We start from the raw sequence: 18,303 nt of genomic DNA, 5'->3' as shown, positions 1-18,303 counted from the left end.
CAAGAAATGTTTCTTGAGCACCAAATCATTATATTTGAATGATTTCTGGAGGATCATGTGACACTGAAGACTGGAGTAATGAGGCTGAAAATTCAGCTTTGCCACCACTGGAATAGATTACATTTGAAAACATTAAAATAGAAAACTGCTATTTTAAATTGTAGTTATATTATACAACATTAGTGTATTTTTGATCAAATAAATGCAGCCTTGGTGAGCATAAGTTAGCTTATGAACCCCAAACATTTTTAACGCTAGTGTACCTTCCAAGGCAATATGGATTTGCTGACTACTGCTTTAAACAAAGCCACTGTGTTAAAATGTGAAGAATGCACAGACTGATCTGAATGTTACTGTTCTTCCAAGTCAAACGACTTCAGCAATTTTTATTTGTCTGGCGCACAGATCTTGGAGTTGAAGCAGAAAGTTCAGGAGTCAGAGTCTCTCGTAAGCGCTCTCCAACAGGCCTTCAGCCAGGCCAAGAGGAACACCCAGGAACAGATGGTATGACCGAATATACTCACTCACACACTACACAAAAACATTCACTTGCTTTGCTTGAGGACTTGAGAGAGAGCATATGTTTAGTATTTTCCATTGAAAAACATCTAATGTAGAAGCTCTTGGTATAGATCTAGACCTATTTTGAATTTCTTCATGTCTCCATGTACTAATGCACTAAAGTTTCTTTTGGCATTCAGTATTGGCTGCGATGAATTCATGGCCTCTGCTCTTGCTTGAGGCACATCTGGTTGAAATCTGAAGTCGCACCATTAAAGTGATAAACTTTAATGCTAGTGTGACATGATCTCCATAATAAATCGCCCGGGAAAGGGTTCTGTCGGTTAGTTATTACCTGAGGAACGCGCTGTGAATCTCTCAGGGTCGCACTGATATTTTCATTGGCAGTTTTCTTTGAAAATCCTCTTTTATAATGGATCGGTTTCCACTTTAAATGGATATATGCTTTAGAAAACATTTGTGACTTGCAGTGGGTTTTGTAGGTTAAGTGGTGTGTGTGTGTGTGTGTGTGTGTGTGTGTCCAGGCTGTGCTGCTACAGTCCAGAGAGCAGGTGACTGAAGAGCTGAACAGACTGCAGAAAGATAATGAGAGTCTTCAGGGTAAACACAGACTTCACATGACGCTGCAGCAGCAAGAGGACTTTCACATGCCGACCACTGTACAGGTACTACAGCACATATGAGAGTTGCCTTAATAAAAGTTACAAAGTCAAGAGCAGGGAGTTAATTTTTTTCTTTTCCTTTTCTTTTTTCCTTTTAACTTTTGTTGTTTGATTTACATTGACACAGACCGCAGCCATATATTGGGCTGCTGTCACTGACCGAATGCACACATCCAATATACTGTAAAACATGCGTTTTATTTCTCAATTGTTTATGTTCACTTAAGACATAACTGCCAGTGTTTACTAGCATACTTGCCAAGATGGGCATTTTTACAATTTTGTGTGAATATGTCCGTTCAAGTGCAAGAATACATGAAATAGAACTCAATTCAGTATCCGCGCACTGTTTGAGGCCCAGCTTTCAGGGCACACGCTTCGGAAGTGTGAGCACGCAAAACTTCTCACACAGCGCACGAGTACTGAATTGAGTTCTTGTTCACGTCTTCTTGCGCTTGAATATTAACATTTGAAAGGTTTAAAAACAAATGATAAACTTTCGTGACGATCCATCAACTGTCCTGAGAGTCATTCACGCTGGCCCCAGGCCATCGAGCAGTCCTTATTTTTTTGGAGCCATGGTTGCACTTATAAATGCACCTTCTGTTCAAATCAACTGCATTTCATCTAGCTTTATTATTTATCTAGCATCTAGCTTAGCTTATTGGCTCCTTTACTAACATAGTAAGAAAATAATTTCAAATATTACAGTAATTCGGCAGAAGGAGCTATGCATTATAGTGATTTTACACACTCTGAGGAAGGCATTGTTGGTCAAAATGCATCCATGTGCAGCTACTGATTTTTACAGGGGGTTTTTTTACTGTCAATGGCGTGAGAGTTAAACGTATTGGGGGAAAATTGTACCAGTAGGCATGCCTTGGAATATTTTAGATTTTGTCATAAAATAATTAACATGTGACTCTAATGACTTATTTCTTTTGTGAAATGGCAGCAACTGCAATATGATTAAAAGATACTGATGAAAACAAATCTTAAAAAATGGGGGATTTGATGATAAAAGCTAGAAAAATGAAAACAATGGAAATTAATAATAATATTCAAAAAATGAAAAATAGGGAAAAGAATAAAAACCTTAAATGATGGGTAAAAAAATCTGGGAAATTAATAAAATCTTTTTTATTAATGCCAACTATTTTGAAATAACTGCTTATCCAGTAAACACACAGCATTAATGGAAAATAATTAAACTGATATGCTGTCATATGTATATTTATGTATTTTACTATTAAGCTCATCCAGTCATTAGTAGTTTTTTATATATATATATATATGTATATGTATATGTATATGTATATGTATATGTATATGTATATATATATATATATATATATATATGTATGTATGTATAATTGTTCCACACAGGAACTTCAGAATCTGGTGTTGCAGTACAGGGAGGACATTGTTTCTGCACGCACAGCGGCGGAGCATTTGGAGGAGAAGCTGAAGGCTGAAATTCTGTTCCTGAAGGAGCAGATTCAGGCAGAGCAGTGTCTGAAAGAAAACCTAGAGGACACACTACAGATGGAGATTGAGGGCTGTAAAGAAGAGATCGGTGAGTGGATTGTACATGTCAGTTGAGTTGTGCAGTCACCGAAATCTTATAGCTGTGCATTTGGAAAATAATTGTGTATATGAGCAAAAGTATTGGGAATTCGGGTGTTTCAATCAGACCCATTGCCACAGGTGTATAAAATCAAGCACCTAGCCATGCAATCTGCATTTACAAACATTTGTGAAAAAAAGTGGTGTTCTGAAGAGCTCAGTGAATTCAAGACTGGTACTGTGATAGAATGAGTGAAATGCTAGATATTCCAGAATCAACTGTAAGTGGTATTATTGGAAAGTGGCAGCAATTTGGCCACGAAGAGGAAGACCACGTAAAGTCACAGGCCGAGTGCTGAGGAGTTAATTCCACCGGTATTAATATCAGAAAAAAAAATGTGCGGCGGGAGCTCCATGGAATGGGTTTCCATAGCCGTGCAGCTGCATCCAGGCCCATCACCAAGTTTAGTGCCAAGCGTCAGATGGAGTGCTGTAAAGCACATCACCACTGGACTCTGGAGCAGTGGAAATGTGCTCTGTGGAGTGACGAATCACGCTTTGGGTTTGTTGGATGCCAGGAGAACGTTACCTGCCTGACTGCACTGTGCCAACTGTAAAGTTTTATGGAGGAGGGATAATGGTTATAGGGCAGTTTTTCAGGGGTTGAGCTAGGCCCCTTACTTCCAGAGAAGGGAAATCTTAGGCTACGTTCAGACTGTCAGTCCAAATCCATTAGTTTTTTTTGTATATCCGGTTGAAATCCAATCAGATTTTAGCCTAGAAATCTAGACGCACCCTAGCGGCGGCAAATCTAATTTTCAGCCAGGGTCGTTTCTTAAGAAAGGAAGATGTGTTCGGAGTTTTGCCGACCGGATACTGCGAAAGTTGAATCCATCAACTAGCTCCGCTTCACCTTCTTCGTTGCTCTTGTTTGTTGTGCCGCCATCCTATTGCGTGCAGAGGGAATTTGAAAGACAAGCATTTATCCCGCCCCTTGGATTGAGCCCTGCCAATGGTGTGTTCCCAGATCTTGATGTGGGTCTGGCTTGTCAGGCTAATCAGATTTAGCAAGTGTGACCGATTTTTATAAATCCGTTTCGAGCTACATTCATATGTGGTTTGATTATCCTATTTATATCACATTTCTGGAAATCCGTTTCAGTCTGACCGCTCTGATCGGATTTTGTGTGATTTTATGTGACTTTCTCACGCCACGATAAACGTCAGGCGTTGTTATAGGAAACATGCTGAAAATCGCTGCTGAAACAAGGTTGTTTTGTTGCAAAGTGCCAGACAAGCAGAAAAGGACTATAACAGACTTGTTTTGAGACCGGCGGAGACGACAGCACGGTATAAAGCCTCATACGTTTTTGCCACTGCCTCATAAGATACAGTAGTGTTGTTGTTTTTGGTGCATGCCAACCAATGCAACTTCATTGCCATAGAAACCAATGCAGATATTCCAGAAAACGAAAGAGCGCATGGACACGCAAATCGGTTGCAATACACAATGTGGGCGTCAATAATTTTAGATCAGATTCCAATTAGGATACAAATAATTGGATTTGGACTGAGAGTGTGAATGTAGACTGCATACCAAGACTTTTTAGACAATGCTATGCTTCCAACTTTGTGGGAACAGTTTGGGGAAGAACCTTTTCCATTCCAGCATGACTGTTCCCCAGTGCACAAAGCAAGGTCCATAAAGACATGGATGGGTGAGTTTGGTGTGGAGAAACTTTTTTTGGCCTGAACTCCACCCCATCGAACACCTTTGGGATGAACTGGAATGGAGATTGCGAGCCAGGCCGCCTCGTTCAACATCCTTTCCTGACCTCACAAATGCTCTACTGGATGAATGGCCATCCCAGAAGAGTGGAAGCTGTTTTAGCTGCAAAGGAGGGACCAACTTCATACTAATGTCTATGTATTTATAATGAGATGCCATTACTGTCCGTTGGTGTAATGATCAGGTGTCCCAATACTTTTGTCCATATAGCGTGTGTGTGAGATATACTTTTACAATTTGAATTTCAAGCCAAAATAAGTACATTATGAAATCTACAACTACCGTGATATCAAATAACTCATACCAGGATGTAAGATTGTTCATACCGCCCACCCTTAACTTGAATGGCTTACATTTGAGGTTTGGAAAAATGTAACCAAATCTAACTTCTCTTTTAAAAGGAATTACTCCTTCATCCTTTTTTTGTTTTTAGCTTCCAATAACTGATTCAAATCATTGAAGGGTTGTGAAACTCCTTCAATCAGAGGAATGTACTCTCATTTATCTACTTATTTACCTCTCATGTTTTGCATTTCAATACTGTCTTTTTCTCCTCCACTTCTCCCCGCATTGGTGACTTATGTTCAGACATCCTGGAAGGTATGAATCTTTGCCTGACTGTATGTTTTTCTAGGTCGTGTCTGTCTGTAGTGGCTCCACCGACCCCATCCTAACACACACCCTAAACCCATCAGCACTGTGTTTGTGTGCTCAATCACACCACTTTGTACTACATTTAGCTGTGTAGTGTACTGTACTAATACTAATATAACTTGAGGAGACAGTTGGTTAGTTTCTGCATTTGGAAGAGAAATGAAACTTGAATGTGTTTGTGCTTCTACAAATGTGCATAACTAAATAGAATAGTGTGCAAAAAAACCTTTGTAAATGTCTAAACTCATTTCTATGTGCATTTGAAATGTTATCTGCATACTCGTGTCAATTTCTCTGTTGTGGAAGCTACTCTGAAACTCTTGTCAAATTTTAATTTAAAGCAGTTTATTTATGGTCAAGTTAGACTTTTGGAAACAAGAAGTGGGTAATTGCATTGAGGTAGTTTAAGGGTGAAGTCGTTTACAACATACAGTCCCCTTCAAAAGTTTGAGGTTGGTAGGATTTTTTTTTTTTTTTTGAAGTAGTCTCTTATACACACCAAGTCTGCATTTATTTGTTTAATAAATACATTAAAAACAGTAATATTGTGAGATATTATTAGAATTAAAAAAAACTTTTATATATTTCAAAATTGTAATTTATTCCTGGTGATTGCAAAGCTGAATTTTCAGTTTTCAGTGTCACATGATTCTTCAGAAATCATTCTAATATGCTGATTTGCTGCTCAGTGCTCAAGAAACATTTCTTAATATTGTCAATGTTGAAAACCGTCAAGCTGCTTAATATTTTGTGGAAACTGAGATGCATTTTTTTTTTTTTTTTCAGGATTAAAAGTTCTGCTTTTGTTCAGAATAATACTTTTTCTTTTAAACTGACCCCAAACTTTTGAGCAGTAGAGTTTTACTTCCATGTGACACATTTCCAAGTGAAACCGGTTATGGTTGGATATAAATGTATCCATCATAATAAGAACATTTACTGTAATTAAAACAATAATTTCAGAGTCAATTTTTTTTATCTTCATTTTGTTTCTAGCAGTACTTATCATGAACAAAACAGTGGAGATTTTAATTAGGGTTATAAAATACACTAAATACAACTTGAAAACAGCCTAATTTAGATACAGTAGGCATGCAACGGTATGACATTTTCATATAAAAATTGATTATGCTTTTTTTCACTGTATTGAATTAATGTATCAAAGTGTTGTCCTAACAAGTTTATTTTATTTTTTGTCATTTAACAAAAAGAACATTTAAATACAATGAAATAATACGCAAATATGTATAAAGTGAACACGTTTCAAACGGTTTAAAGTGCAAAAGAACTAACACTTTATAGTGAGGCCCATTAGTTAATCATTTAATTAACATCAACATAGTGTAACAACTACTGTAACAAATGTAGATATTGCTCATTGTTAATGTTAGTTAATAAAAAATACAACTGTTCATGTTAGTTCAGGTCCATTAAATATTAACAGATACAACATTTGATTTTAATGATGTATTAATAAATGTTGAAATTTAATATTTAAGATTAATAAATGATTTAGAAGGATTTTTATTGTTAGTTATGTTAACTAATAAATTAAGGTAACCTAAATCTAACATCAGAACATTTTTAAACAATATCTAGGCTAGGGCATGCTTTAGTCCAGCTTAAAATGTAAAAATGTTTAAGTATTCAGCGTTGTGATAAACACCATAGCAATGGGTGTTTGAACCATATAAGTACGGTTCAGAAACAGAAAGTAGCGCAGCAGCTTTTGCTCACAGCTGCATTTCTGCTGTCGGGGAGTGAATTTGCATTTTTATTCAGCCCATCTCCCTCACTCGTTCCGCCATGCTTCTCATCCGTGTTGTTGTTTACATTGATGCAGCATACAGGCAGTGTTGTACATTTTAACCGGTTGATGTAAACGTATTCATAAAATTAACTCTCAAAATCTAAATAATTCATAAGAAATTGTTCACGGCATTTTGAAGTGCCCACGATAACAATATTGTGCATGTTCATTATCGTGATTTATATAGTTTTACCGTATATTGGCACGTCTAATATACAAGTAGAAGACATGATGATGAATGACAGTATTTTACTAAATATTAGTCTACAAGAAAATGCAGCTATACAAAGATGTGGTTAACAAATAGTTAGTTTTTTTTTGTCATTACAAGTTCAATTCAGCAAAACTTAAAGGGGTCATGAACTGCGTTGTTTTATGTTTATGTTTAATGTTAGAATGCTTTTTACATCAAAAATTTTCATAATTTATAAATAAAAGGCATTTTTCCTACCCTGATTTTAGCCCTCTGGTTTGAACGATCTGTTTTAAGGGGTGTGTCTGCTGGGAGACTTCAGTGTAAATGCCCACTGCTGTGATTGGCTAACGTCTTTCCATTGGAAATAGCTAAGTATTACTCTCTATTTTAGTGCGTTTTTGCTATTACAGCTCTCATTGTTAACTAATCGTGAATAGTGTTGCATTACATTTAGATCTATGGCATCGTGGCATGAAAGGTTGCAGAGATGATCATTGTAGCCGATCACACACATGTTGAGCGCATGAAAGCTGTGATCTCGCCATTGCAACTCCGTTTCTGTAGCCTGACGTCGTCATACTCAATTCTAGTCAGAATATGAGTCTGATACTGCTCCGTTGGGCTGTGATTATGGGGCGTGTTTCAACCGAACCAGGAAAGATCTCAATTGGATAGACCTACAACCAATCATAGCAACGGAGCGACGCATAACGTTAGTTGTCAAATGTCAACAGAACTCAACTGCACTGTGTTGCCATGTCCGCGGGTTGAAGCGACCCCAATTATGTGATATACAGACCCAGGAATGCGAATTTTAGCTGCCAGCCCTGCCAAAATAACACATATTTTACCCCTCTAATGCCTTTTTTTCCCGAAGACCCCCCCTGGAAAGCTATTGGGCTTGTTTTTGGCTAGTTTTGAGGAACGTTAGCAATTGGGTTTTGTTGTAAAAACTTGGCAACCCTGTCTGCACGCACGCTGGAATAAGTAGCCTAACGTTAGAAGAAAAACATGTAAACGATCTTTGCCGGTGTTGTAAAAAAAAGAATTTAAGGATACACAGAGTACTTACCAACACGATCATCATTTTTGAGAGAAATAGTAAAGGTGAATGCATATACGAACAAGTTCTCCGTTTAGGATTAGAACAAATTCAACCCAAGCGGCTTTTGATGACGTGGATGATTACGTTAATGTTGATCATTTGTCCATCATCGCCTAAAGCCCGCCCTGACAATTTCATTGGTCCGAACAGTTTCTGTTCAGGGATAATTACTTCTCTACCGATCAATTCCAGACCGAACTACCCGAGTTAAAATGTTTTTGGCGGGGCTAAGTTCGGCTGGCATCCAGGCTACCGTTTCTGTACACTAACGAATGCTTTCATCTTCAATAATAGTGCAAACGTGATCTAGTTAAGAGATTTGTTGAATAAAACGGGAGTCACTGATAAACTCGCTGTTTGATTGACAGCTTCAGCGCGCTGCAAAGGGAGCTTTCTTTGATCGCTTTCTTTATAGAATTGAATCACTGTTAAATAACAGATTTTTCATCCTACTAAGAGAAACAACACAAGTTGACATTTAGTCACTGGTTTGATTTACTGACACACAGACAAAGAACATCTGACTACATGAATCATTACATTTCAGATCAGGCATTAGAATGAACACCGTTACTTACATGTTACTGTTGAGCCCAGGCACTGTACATTATTTTGTAATCATCAATGGCATGTTTATTGCTTGGTAGCTCGATCTGGTTTAACACTAGGCCTATGTTGCATGTGTGAATCGGTGGGCGGGGCTAAAGGGTGATGAAGTAGGCGCTGATCTTCTACAGAGGCGATCCTTGCCTCCCTTTGACGTCATAGATCCCCACTGTGAAAAACGGGTCTTTTGGGTCTGGTGTCAATAAAAGCTTTTCTTTGACTAACAAGGAAGTTTTCCATTCTGAAACGTACAGGATATTCTTATAGTACGATGACCTCTTATGTCAAACGCTCAAGGAAAGTTTGATTTCTCAGTTCATGACCCCTTTAAGAAAGTAAGGACATTTAAGAGAGCGTGTTCAATTACCTCAACTTGCTCAGCTGGAAAGCTTTACACAGTTATGGACTGTAGCGCTTTGTTACTTGTTAAAGTACTTGAAAATGCTACATTGTTTTGAAACAGTACCACAGCTGTTTATGCTACTGAAAAATGTAGTATTGGCACTCATTTAGTTAGTTACTCCCAGCACTGTTCAGTGCAACCTTATTACTGCTTGTGACACAGTGCAGATACAGTATGCCAAGCTTGAGATGTAGTATTTGTAAAGTCAAGCTCAATTCATTGTCAAGTCACAGTTTTTCAATTTACATTCCGGCTCAGGCAGCACTAACACACAGATCTTTGAGCAAATAATTCCTCTTGTTACTGAGGAAAATGCTCGCCTTGTACTCGTGCTCTTGTCATAGGAGAACTGGCCATGCATTGACTACATGTGTCTGACTAATGCAAAACACAGCAACAGCATGTGACCGTGTTTCTTTTCTGTTGTTGTCTGTCTTCCACCCTATAGCATCTTTTTCCAGCTTGAAAACGGAACTGGAACGAGTGAAGAGTGAGAAGGAACAGGTAGGGCAGAAGTTCAAGGCATACTAATGATTTTTATTGTCTTTGGGACTGAATGTCACAAAACCGGTTAAGAACATGTCCAAGTTATAATTGATCCCAAAATCAATTATAACTTAATATAATATTCATCAATTAAATAATTTATATTATTTAAACTCTGTGCATTTTTATACAATATTATAATCAGCGCTTTTTCAGTGTTTTATTCTTTTTTTTTTTAAATACATTTTTATCATTATACCCCAAAAAACATGTCCAGACCATGTCCAAACTATTGCAGTAATGGGGATTATTGCAGTAATCCCAAATAGCTATATCCCAAAAATATATTATTATAGTATAGTATAGTAACCAGAATTGGGGGCCAGTGTTATTTTAGTTTTATTAATATTTTGAATTGGTTTTCATTTCTATCTCTCTATCTCTCTATCTCTCTATCTATCTATCTCTCTATCTCTCTATCTCTCTATCTCTCTATCTCTCTATCTATCTATCTTTGTCTTTTTTATTATTATTTTAATATTGCTGTTTAGGTTTAATTTATTTTTCAGTTTTATTTGTAGTTACTTTTTTTTTTATTTCCAGTTAAGAATTTGAGTGCTTAAGTGCTTTCCAACTTATCTCAGTTTATTGCAAAGCAACATTTCTAATGTTCATTTAAAGTTTTTCAACTAATAATTATATCTTATTTTATTTCAGTTTAAACAGAACATTTAAACATTTTAAATGTTTTTAGTAGTTTTAGTTAATGATGATAACCCTGTTGGGGGCGAGGGGGTTTGTCATTTCTCAATTTAAATGTAACAAAAAAAAAATCTCCATTTTGAGTATCTACATATTGTGTGCATGCATTTTCTTTATGCGAAATGAAATATGACCTAAAGTTTTAGTGATTAACTTTTGGACTGAAGTAGATGATTTGTTGTGTTGTTGTGTCTACTTGTTGATCTTTACAACAGCTGGAGAGCAGCTTGGCAGAGAAGAGACAGATGCTGGAGAACGTCCAGGGCCTGAAGAACAGTCTGGAGGAACAGCTGAAAGAAGCCCTCGGCAGCAAGGTCTGAATTCTTCTTTGATCACTGCCCTCTGCCTTAACATTAGTCTTCTGCATGCTGAGCTTTGCAATGAGTTCTTATGAGAAACATAACTCAAAGTTCATAGTTAACTCAGCACTTCCAGTGCATGTGATGAATCAGTTGATCAGATAAACAGGATTCTCAGAAAGTCCATGCAAACACGATTTGCATCAAACAAACGATTGTATGTTTGTATTAATGAATATATAATCATATACATGAATAATACATACGCGTTATACAAGCATGATTTATAAAGTAAACTGAAAGTCAAAGTAAACTTGAAAAAAATGTGTGTTTTAGAGTGCTTTGGAGACTCAGGCGTTTGAAGAGAAAGACAAGGCACAGAGACTTCAGACAGAGCTGGACGTCAGCGAGCAGGTCCAGAGAGATTTCGTCAAGCTGTCCCAGACCCTTCAGGTAAACACATTTCACTAGTAGAACACGAAGGACCGCTAGAAGCACAACACTGTTTCTACATAGCATGTTAAGACCGTTCTGGGAGATGATAGCAGCTTTGGCCAGAACAATGAAGACTTGTTGTCTTACTAAATAAAAAAAAATGTATTCACCTGAAGTGGGTGTATATGTTTTAAAGAGGCCATATTAAGGATGTCACAAGTACCAGTACTTCGGTACCAAGTCGGTACTAAAATTAAAAAAATGTGACGATACCAGCATTTCTGTAGTACCGGTCGTACCGAGTATATTTGGTACCCGCAGCTGCGTTCAGTCGCTTCGGTGTTTATCTAAGCGCAGGGCTCCAGACTGTAGCTGAATATATACTAGTGTCTGTGAAAATTAAACCGCAAAAGACTATTTAAATATTAATCCTGCATGTTCTGCATCTCTGTGTGAATGAATGGCGCAGATACACACACACACACACACACACGCACGCAAGTGTGACACTCGCTGTCATTTTAGTTCGGTTTAACATGAAGAAATTGACAGAAATATATTACGCTACTGTTGTACACTAGATTTAGCTACGTAATAATAATTAATTATTACCGTGTGCCTAGAGGGTTGCTTATTTTTCACTTGATCTTTTTTTATAAACATTATTTACTTTTAAACAGCATGTAGCCTTTAAATGTTTATATTAGGGCTGTACGATTAATCGAAAAATAATCGAAACCGAAATTCAGAACCTCTAACCGACGTATTTTTCCCATGTCGGTTATTTCGGTTTTAGTCACGTGACTCCGCCCCGTCAGTCACATCAAGTGCAGTTTGCAGGCACACAGAGATGCAGAAGCAGTTATCTGTGTTTATAGATGCCCAGAATCACTATAGTAACTGCATGTTTTACACAGTTTATACAGGTAAGTTAATTGCCGTTCTTATAGCCTACGCAGTGCCACACACACACACATACAGACAGCGCGCGCGCAAGCTCCAAAGCCAGATCGCTTTCACTTTCGTCCTCATAAAGTTTGTCAAGTAAATGCGTTTAAAGGCTTGAACATTTAAAGCGATTGTGCACTATTCAAAAACAACAATACGGAAAACTTATCCATTCAGTACTCAGCTTTTTTCTGTGACACAGTGAACCGGCTCGGTTCTGCGTCTCTGACAACGTGCACGCGCCCTGAAGGCAGACTCTTTCACCTGCGTCCTCACAAAGCTTTGTCATTTGTATGTGTTTTAAGGCCTACCAGTTTGAACATTAAAGCGATTTTAGTCCATCAGATGTGTATTATGTTGAACTAATGCCTGATATATTGTGACAAACGAACACTCAGACAGAAGTACATCACGGGAAGATCGCGCGCAGAGAGCAGCGTCAACGCTGTGACATCAAGCAAAGTTTCTCACAGCACATATCCTGTGCAATGAAGCCCGCGAACATGATTTCTGCCCGAGTCCTATCACGATTCTTTTCCACTGGCTGTGAGGTGGAGACCAGATTCTGTCCCAAGATTCTGCACTCAAACTTGTCGTCATCAAACTACGCCTTTGTTTTGAATCGGCGACCTCTAGTGGACGGAAAAGTTACATAGTGCACCTTTTAACTGCACTTTTAAACATGAATTAAACCGTTTTTTAATGTGTCTGTTTGCCAATTTTAAACGTGATTCATCTCTAAAAGTTTGGAGTCGGTAAGATATTTGTAGAGTTTTACTTATTCAGCAAGGAATGCAATTAAGACATTTATAATGTTACAAAAGATTTCTATTTCTAATAAACTGTTCTTTTGAACTTTTTTTATTTATTTATCAAAGAATCCAGAAAGAAATGGATCATGGTTTCCATAAAAATATTAAGCAGCATTCTGTTTTCAGAATTAATAATAACACACCTGCAAACTTGTGCACGCGTGTAACGTTACCGAACGGTTTCCGGGTGCAATCTTTAACAGCTCACAGTCGGCTTGTTTAAAGCGCGGAACACACTTCATTCCAAGTTCCAACACGAACATATTAAGTATTCAGTCCATTTTATCAAGAGATTCAAACGATAAATGCCGTTTTGACCCTCTATATATGGCGTGACTGGTCACTTCATGATCACAGTTCAAGCGGCCGCGCGATCAATCATCTCTTACTAAAGAATAAACATGAATGAAGGTAATGCTGAGGATACATTACAACTTACTTTCATGTATATATGTGGTGTAATCGTTAAATCAGTGTTTCAACGACGTCAATATAACTGCTTGTAAACTAAACCATGTCATGTAACGTTAGCATCACATTTACCTCAGGCAGTCATTCAGTGTCCACAGAATTTTATTCACTAGAGAAATCAACTCTTTCACTAAATATAAGCTCTATATTAGCCGTTATATTCATTATATTTTACTTAACCTGTTAGTGATGTCTTGTTTATTTAACATGCATGAAATAATCATGTCATGAAAATGACAGACACTGTGTATAAATTATTATATTTTAACAACATTTTAACAACAAAATTTTATTATTAGATTTAGAAGTTAATGCAAAAACTGCCTTATGTGAAGTTTACATGTTTGCATACAATGTGTTATTTGAGTGTTGATTATTAGACCTAAAAATAAATAGCAACTGAATAGTTTGGGCTCTATTTTGTTAACCTTTAATATGAATGTGCAAGTAAGGGCTCCCTATATAGTTTACAGCAATATCTTCAATACACTTTTAGATATAATTTAATTAATTCAAGGACAGACACTTTTTTTTTTCTTCTTCAGTAAACCACTGTTAAATCTAAAAAGCAATTTTGTAAAACTGCTGTACCGAACTCCATGATTTCAAAACTGAGGTACGTACCGAACCGTCAGTTTTGTGTAACACCTCTGCTGTCAGTCTTTTATTTTTTGTCATGCGTCACAACACTTCCTTGAGTTCCAGGTGTTTCCGTGTTGTAAATAAAATCATTTTTTAAATATTAAATGTGTCATTCTCTTTAAGTCACGCTCAGAAATTTGTCATTTGCATACCTCCCCCCCACCCGCGCGCGCGACACTGTCACCTTTTTTACTCTGAGGAGTTTGCAGGTCTGTAATAAGCAAATTAGAATGATTTCTGAAGGATCATGTGACACTTAAGACTGGAGTAATGATGCTAAAAATTCAGCTGTGCCATCACAGAAGTAAATTTCATTAGAAAATCGTTTTTAAAACTAATATTTCACAGTATTACTGGTTTAACTGTGTTTTTGTAGACTGGGTAAACCGAGCCCGATCTGCTGGCGATTTGATTTCGCCCTGCAGCTCAGGCTGGAAACCTGTAAATATTTCTATCCTGCTTCTGTTACAAATTTGCGGGGACCAATCACAAACCGGCTTATCTATTGGCGGGTTTAACACAATGACGGATAGAGAAGCGATGGATCGTTGGTCTGATTGGTTGAAGGACTATCCAATTGCGTACAGAGTCATTTGAACTATGCCCGTTGATCACGCCTCTTGTGCAGTAAAAAAAAAAAAGAAAAGAAGAGCAGACTCCCCGGACCAATTTTCAATCTTAAAAGATTGAGCTTGGTCTGGTGATAGCCAGACAAGTCTTTTTGATCAAATAAATGAGCAAATGAGTCGTCTTTCAAACACATTGAACAAAAAACTCCAACATTTTAACTGTATTGTACATTTTTATTTTTGAATTGGAAAAAAGATTTATACAAAAGGCGTATGGAAAGGCATTTTGTGTAATTGTGAGCGCTGTAGTTACGCTGCAAATACAATGCTTTTATTCTCCTGCAGGTGCAGATGGAGCGTATTCGGCAAGCGGACTCTTTAGAGCGGATCCGTGCCATCCTCAACGACACCAACCTTACAGACATCAACCAGCTTCCCGAGACATGATGTCACTTCCTCCTCACGACCTCCTCCTCCACATGCACTCTTATACACTCTCCACCTGTACCTCAAGGTCTTCGGCCCGACTCAAGCGAGGAAGACTTGAGCTTGCAGGTCTTGGAGAAACACTACTGATACTGACCTACTACTGCTATCTGTCCAGCTTGTACATGCGTTCGCAAGAGCACAGAAAGACTCCCGTCTCCATTCGAGGGAAGGGTTTGTGTCTCGTGTTGTTTGCCTCGAGGAGATGCCGGTCTTTCAATGAACGCATCTTTTGTTCCTCATTCAGTTCAGGAAATGAGAAAAAGGATGTGACACTCCCAGACCCTACCAAAGTTCCCATCTCTTCCTTCTTTCACCTCTCCCTTCCTCGTCTTTCCGTCTGCTGAATTAGCAGCAGCGATCTATGAAGGAAACAGACGCTCCTGAAGTGTGTTGTACATACTTGTATACAGATTATGTGTGTATATTGCATTAGTTAAGTTAATCCACAAGACTTTGATTCCCGTCTTGACCCGCCTCCTACGTTTTCTCCTCATCCACCAATCATTTCACTGGCTGTGTCGTATCGTTTATCCTCAACGCCCGTCTTAGGAGATCCTCTAAAATCTTTTCTTTTACTTCCTAACAACCTTTGCTTTTGTTGGAACGGACTGATGTTTTTGCTTCTTTTTCCGTGTGTGTTTTTTCTTTCTTCCCGACGGATATTGCAGACACAAATCTGATGATATTTAGTTTACATTTGGTCAGGTTTTTGATATTCGGTTGATTTGCGTCAAGTATAAGGCAGCAGCACTGTTTTAGAAGGTGGTTACCCATCATCCTGCTGTCTGTGTATTAATGAAAGCACACTATGCTAATGATGTACTTGTCACAGTGATGCCCTGTGCGACTAAGTGGCGTCTTAAACCGAATCCTGTGTTTTGTGTACCACATTAAGGGGTACAATAATATATGTATGTCTTGCGTGCAGCGTAAATAGAATTTCGTATAGAACCAAAGTTGATCATGTTGACCTTAAATACTCAAAGCAGCGTATTTGGATGGTTTAAATCAAATCGAAAGGAACATGGAAAGGGCTAATGGTTTTAAATCACTTTCTGGCTGCTGATTTTTTTTTAAACAATGGATGTGAGATGATGTAACTCAGCTACAGGAAACAAGGGTGTGTGATATATATCCAGTTCAGTTAAATGGCAAAAATAAATAAAAAATTACAGGACAAAAAGTGCCATGTGATTTCAGCATGGTATTTTTTTAAATTAATAATAATAATAATTAAATGGTAATAAATTGTATTTTAGTTCAGGCTGTAGAATTAAAGGGTTAGTTCACCCAAAGATGAAAATACTGTCATTCATTAGTTACTCACCCTCGTTCCTCAATTCGTTCATCTTCAGAACACAGATGAAGATGTTTTTAATGAAATCTGAGATCTTTCTCTCCCTTCATTGACAGCTACACAACTCAATCTTAAAAGTAATCCATGTGACTCCAGTAGTTTAACCTCAGCTTTATGAAGCATCGCGCAAATTTGCTCTCGCGTCAACACGCATGCGCCTTGGTGCTCTCGTGAACGTACGTTGAAGATGAATATTTTGTAAATATAGTGGTAAATTGTGTTTTTTCCCGCAAACTAATCACTCGCGTCGCTTCATAAAATTGAGGTGGATTCACATGGATTACTTTAATAATGTCTTTCCTACTTTCTGGGGCTTGAAAGTGTTAGTTGGCTGTCAATGGAGGGACGGAAAGCTCAGATTTAATCAAAAAATATATATTCGTTTGTGTTCTGAAGATGAGTAAAAGTCTTGCTGATAAGGAACGACATGAGTGTGAGTAATTGAGACGATTTTAATTTTTGGGTGAACCAACTAACCCTTTAACAAAGTATGTTGATCAAAATGATCTTTGCTTGAAAACCAAAATTGGCTGGAAAAACTGCTGTACCTGCATGTCTGGTACGTTAATTTTGTAAAAACAAAAAGAGAGACGGTTATCAGTGCTATTCGGAAAAACTAATTCAGTCCAAGTATTCCATGTATAAAAATATGCATCTTTTTTTTAATCGATAAATACGATGAATTAAAAGCTTTCGAAAACAAATCCCACCACTTAAACAACTCCATCTGATGAGTACACAGAACTTCCCAACGCTATTATAGTATATGGCCAGTGCTGCTGTTGTGATCTGTTCGTGGACTGATGATGATGATGATGATGATGATGATGAAGCTGTTCTGTGTGAATATGTGCATTATATTAAGACCATGTGTGTTGTGGTGGTGTTCATTTTATTACCGGTCTTTTTCATAACGCTCACACTTCCTGTGCCGTCGTCACATTGCAAACACAAAGTTACTACTTCAATGGATTCATGTTTCACACTAGAACAGAAGCGTAGTTTGAAATATGAATATTTTAGGAACTACATTTTTTTTTCTTTAGAAGACACTTGGAACTCTAATAACAAATATACGGCTAGGAAACTCCCATTTTGTTTCAGTCAGTATAATTTATAATTCATGACAGTAATTTCTGCTGGGTCTGTGAAGAGTAATAGTTCAGATTCATTCACAATAACAACAGTTATGGTTCTGTTTTTTGCATGCTGTTGCAAATACAGAAGCCCTTGCAAATTTATATACTGTACTGTGTACATATCCCTGTATATATCTATATAATAAAACAAATTGAAACAAGTTTTATGTGGATTTCCGGTCAGTAGCCGATCCAATTCATGAGGTTAGTATAGATCACATAAATCTTATTAATCTCATGTCAACCGACTCATAGTATGGTAAGTCATAATTAAGACAAAATTATAAGTCAACGAGGAAAAGTCAAAATTATGAAAGAGTCAATTGATATGTCAATTTTGACAGCCATAATAATAGTGGAAAAAACGTACAAAGTTGAAAGTCATGACAAGTCAAAGTTGTGGAACAAACCCAGTTATGACAAATCGAAATGAGTCAGAATTATGTGATGATAGGTCAATTATAAATCGAAATTGTGTGTCATAATTCTGATTTGCCTCAGCTATTTGTATCCCAATTTTGACTCATAGTGTCACAAGTTAAAATTATGACAGTTAGGCCTACCTCCATTATAAATACAAT

General features: G+C 37.4%; 1 protein-coding gene across 5 annotated transcripts in view; it reads left to right on the top strand.

Moving 5' to 3' along the window:
- The window catches only part of rabep1 (rabaptin, RAB GTPase binding effector protein 1), a 54,985-nt gene extending 37,108 nt beyond the window's left edge, over window positions 1-17,877 (top strand). For 3 of the 5 annotated variants that reach the window (XM_079815989.1, XM_079815988.1, XM_079815990.1), the window contains 7 exons: window positions 406-504; window positions 1,047-1,187; window positions 2,571-2,760; window positions 9,762-9,817; window positions 10,777-10,875; window positions 11,197-11,313; window positions 15,083-17,877. In XM_079815989.1, the coding sequence (XP_079672115.1) occupies window positions 406-504; window positions 1,047-1,187; window positions 2,571-2,760; window positions 9,762-9,817; window positions 10,777-10,875; window positions 11,197-11,313; window positions 15,083-15,184 (804 nt within the window). In that variant the 3' untranslated portion in view covers window positions 15,185-17,877. Of the gene's footprint in view, window positions 1-405; window positions 505-1,046; window positions 1,188-2,570; window positions 2,772-5,127; window positions 5,287-9,761; window positions 9,818-10,776; window positions 10,876-11,196; window positions 11,314-15,082 lie in introns of those variants that run through there. The other 2 variants (XR_013816422.1, XM_079815991.1) reach the window with 2 other exon arrangements.
- The last annotated feature ends 426 nt before the right edge of the window (window positions 17,878-18,303 follow it).

This window comes from Gobio gobio, assembly GCF_949357685.1.
Source record: "Gobio gobio genome assembly, chromosome: 4".
NCBI classification, from domain to species: Eukaryota; Metazoa; Chordata; class Actinopteri; order Cypriniformes; family Gobionidae; genus Gobio; species Gobio gobio.
This window is presented reverse-complemented; position numbering and strand designations above follow the sequence as displayed.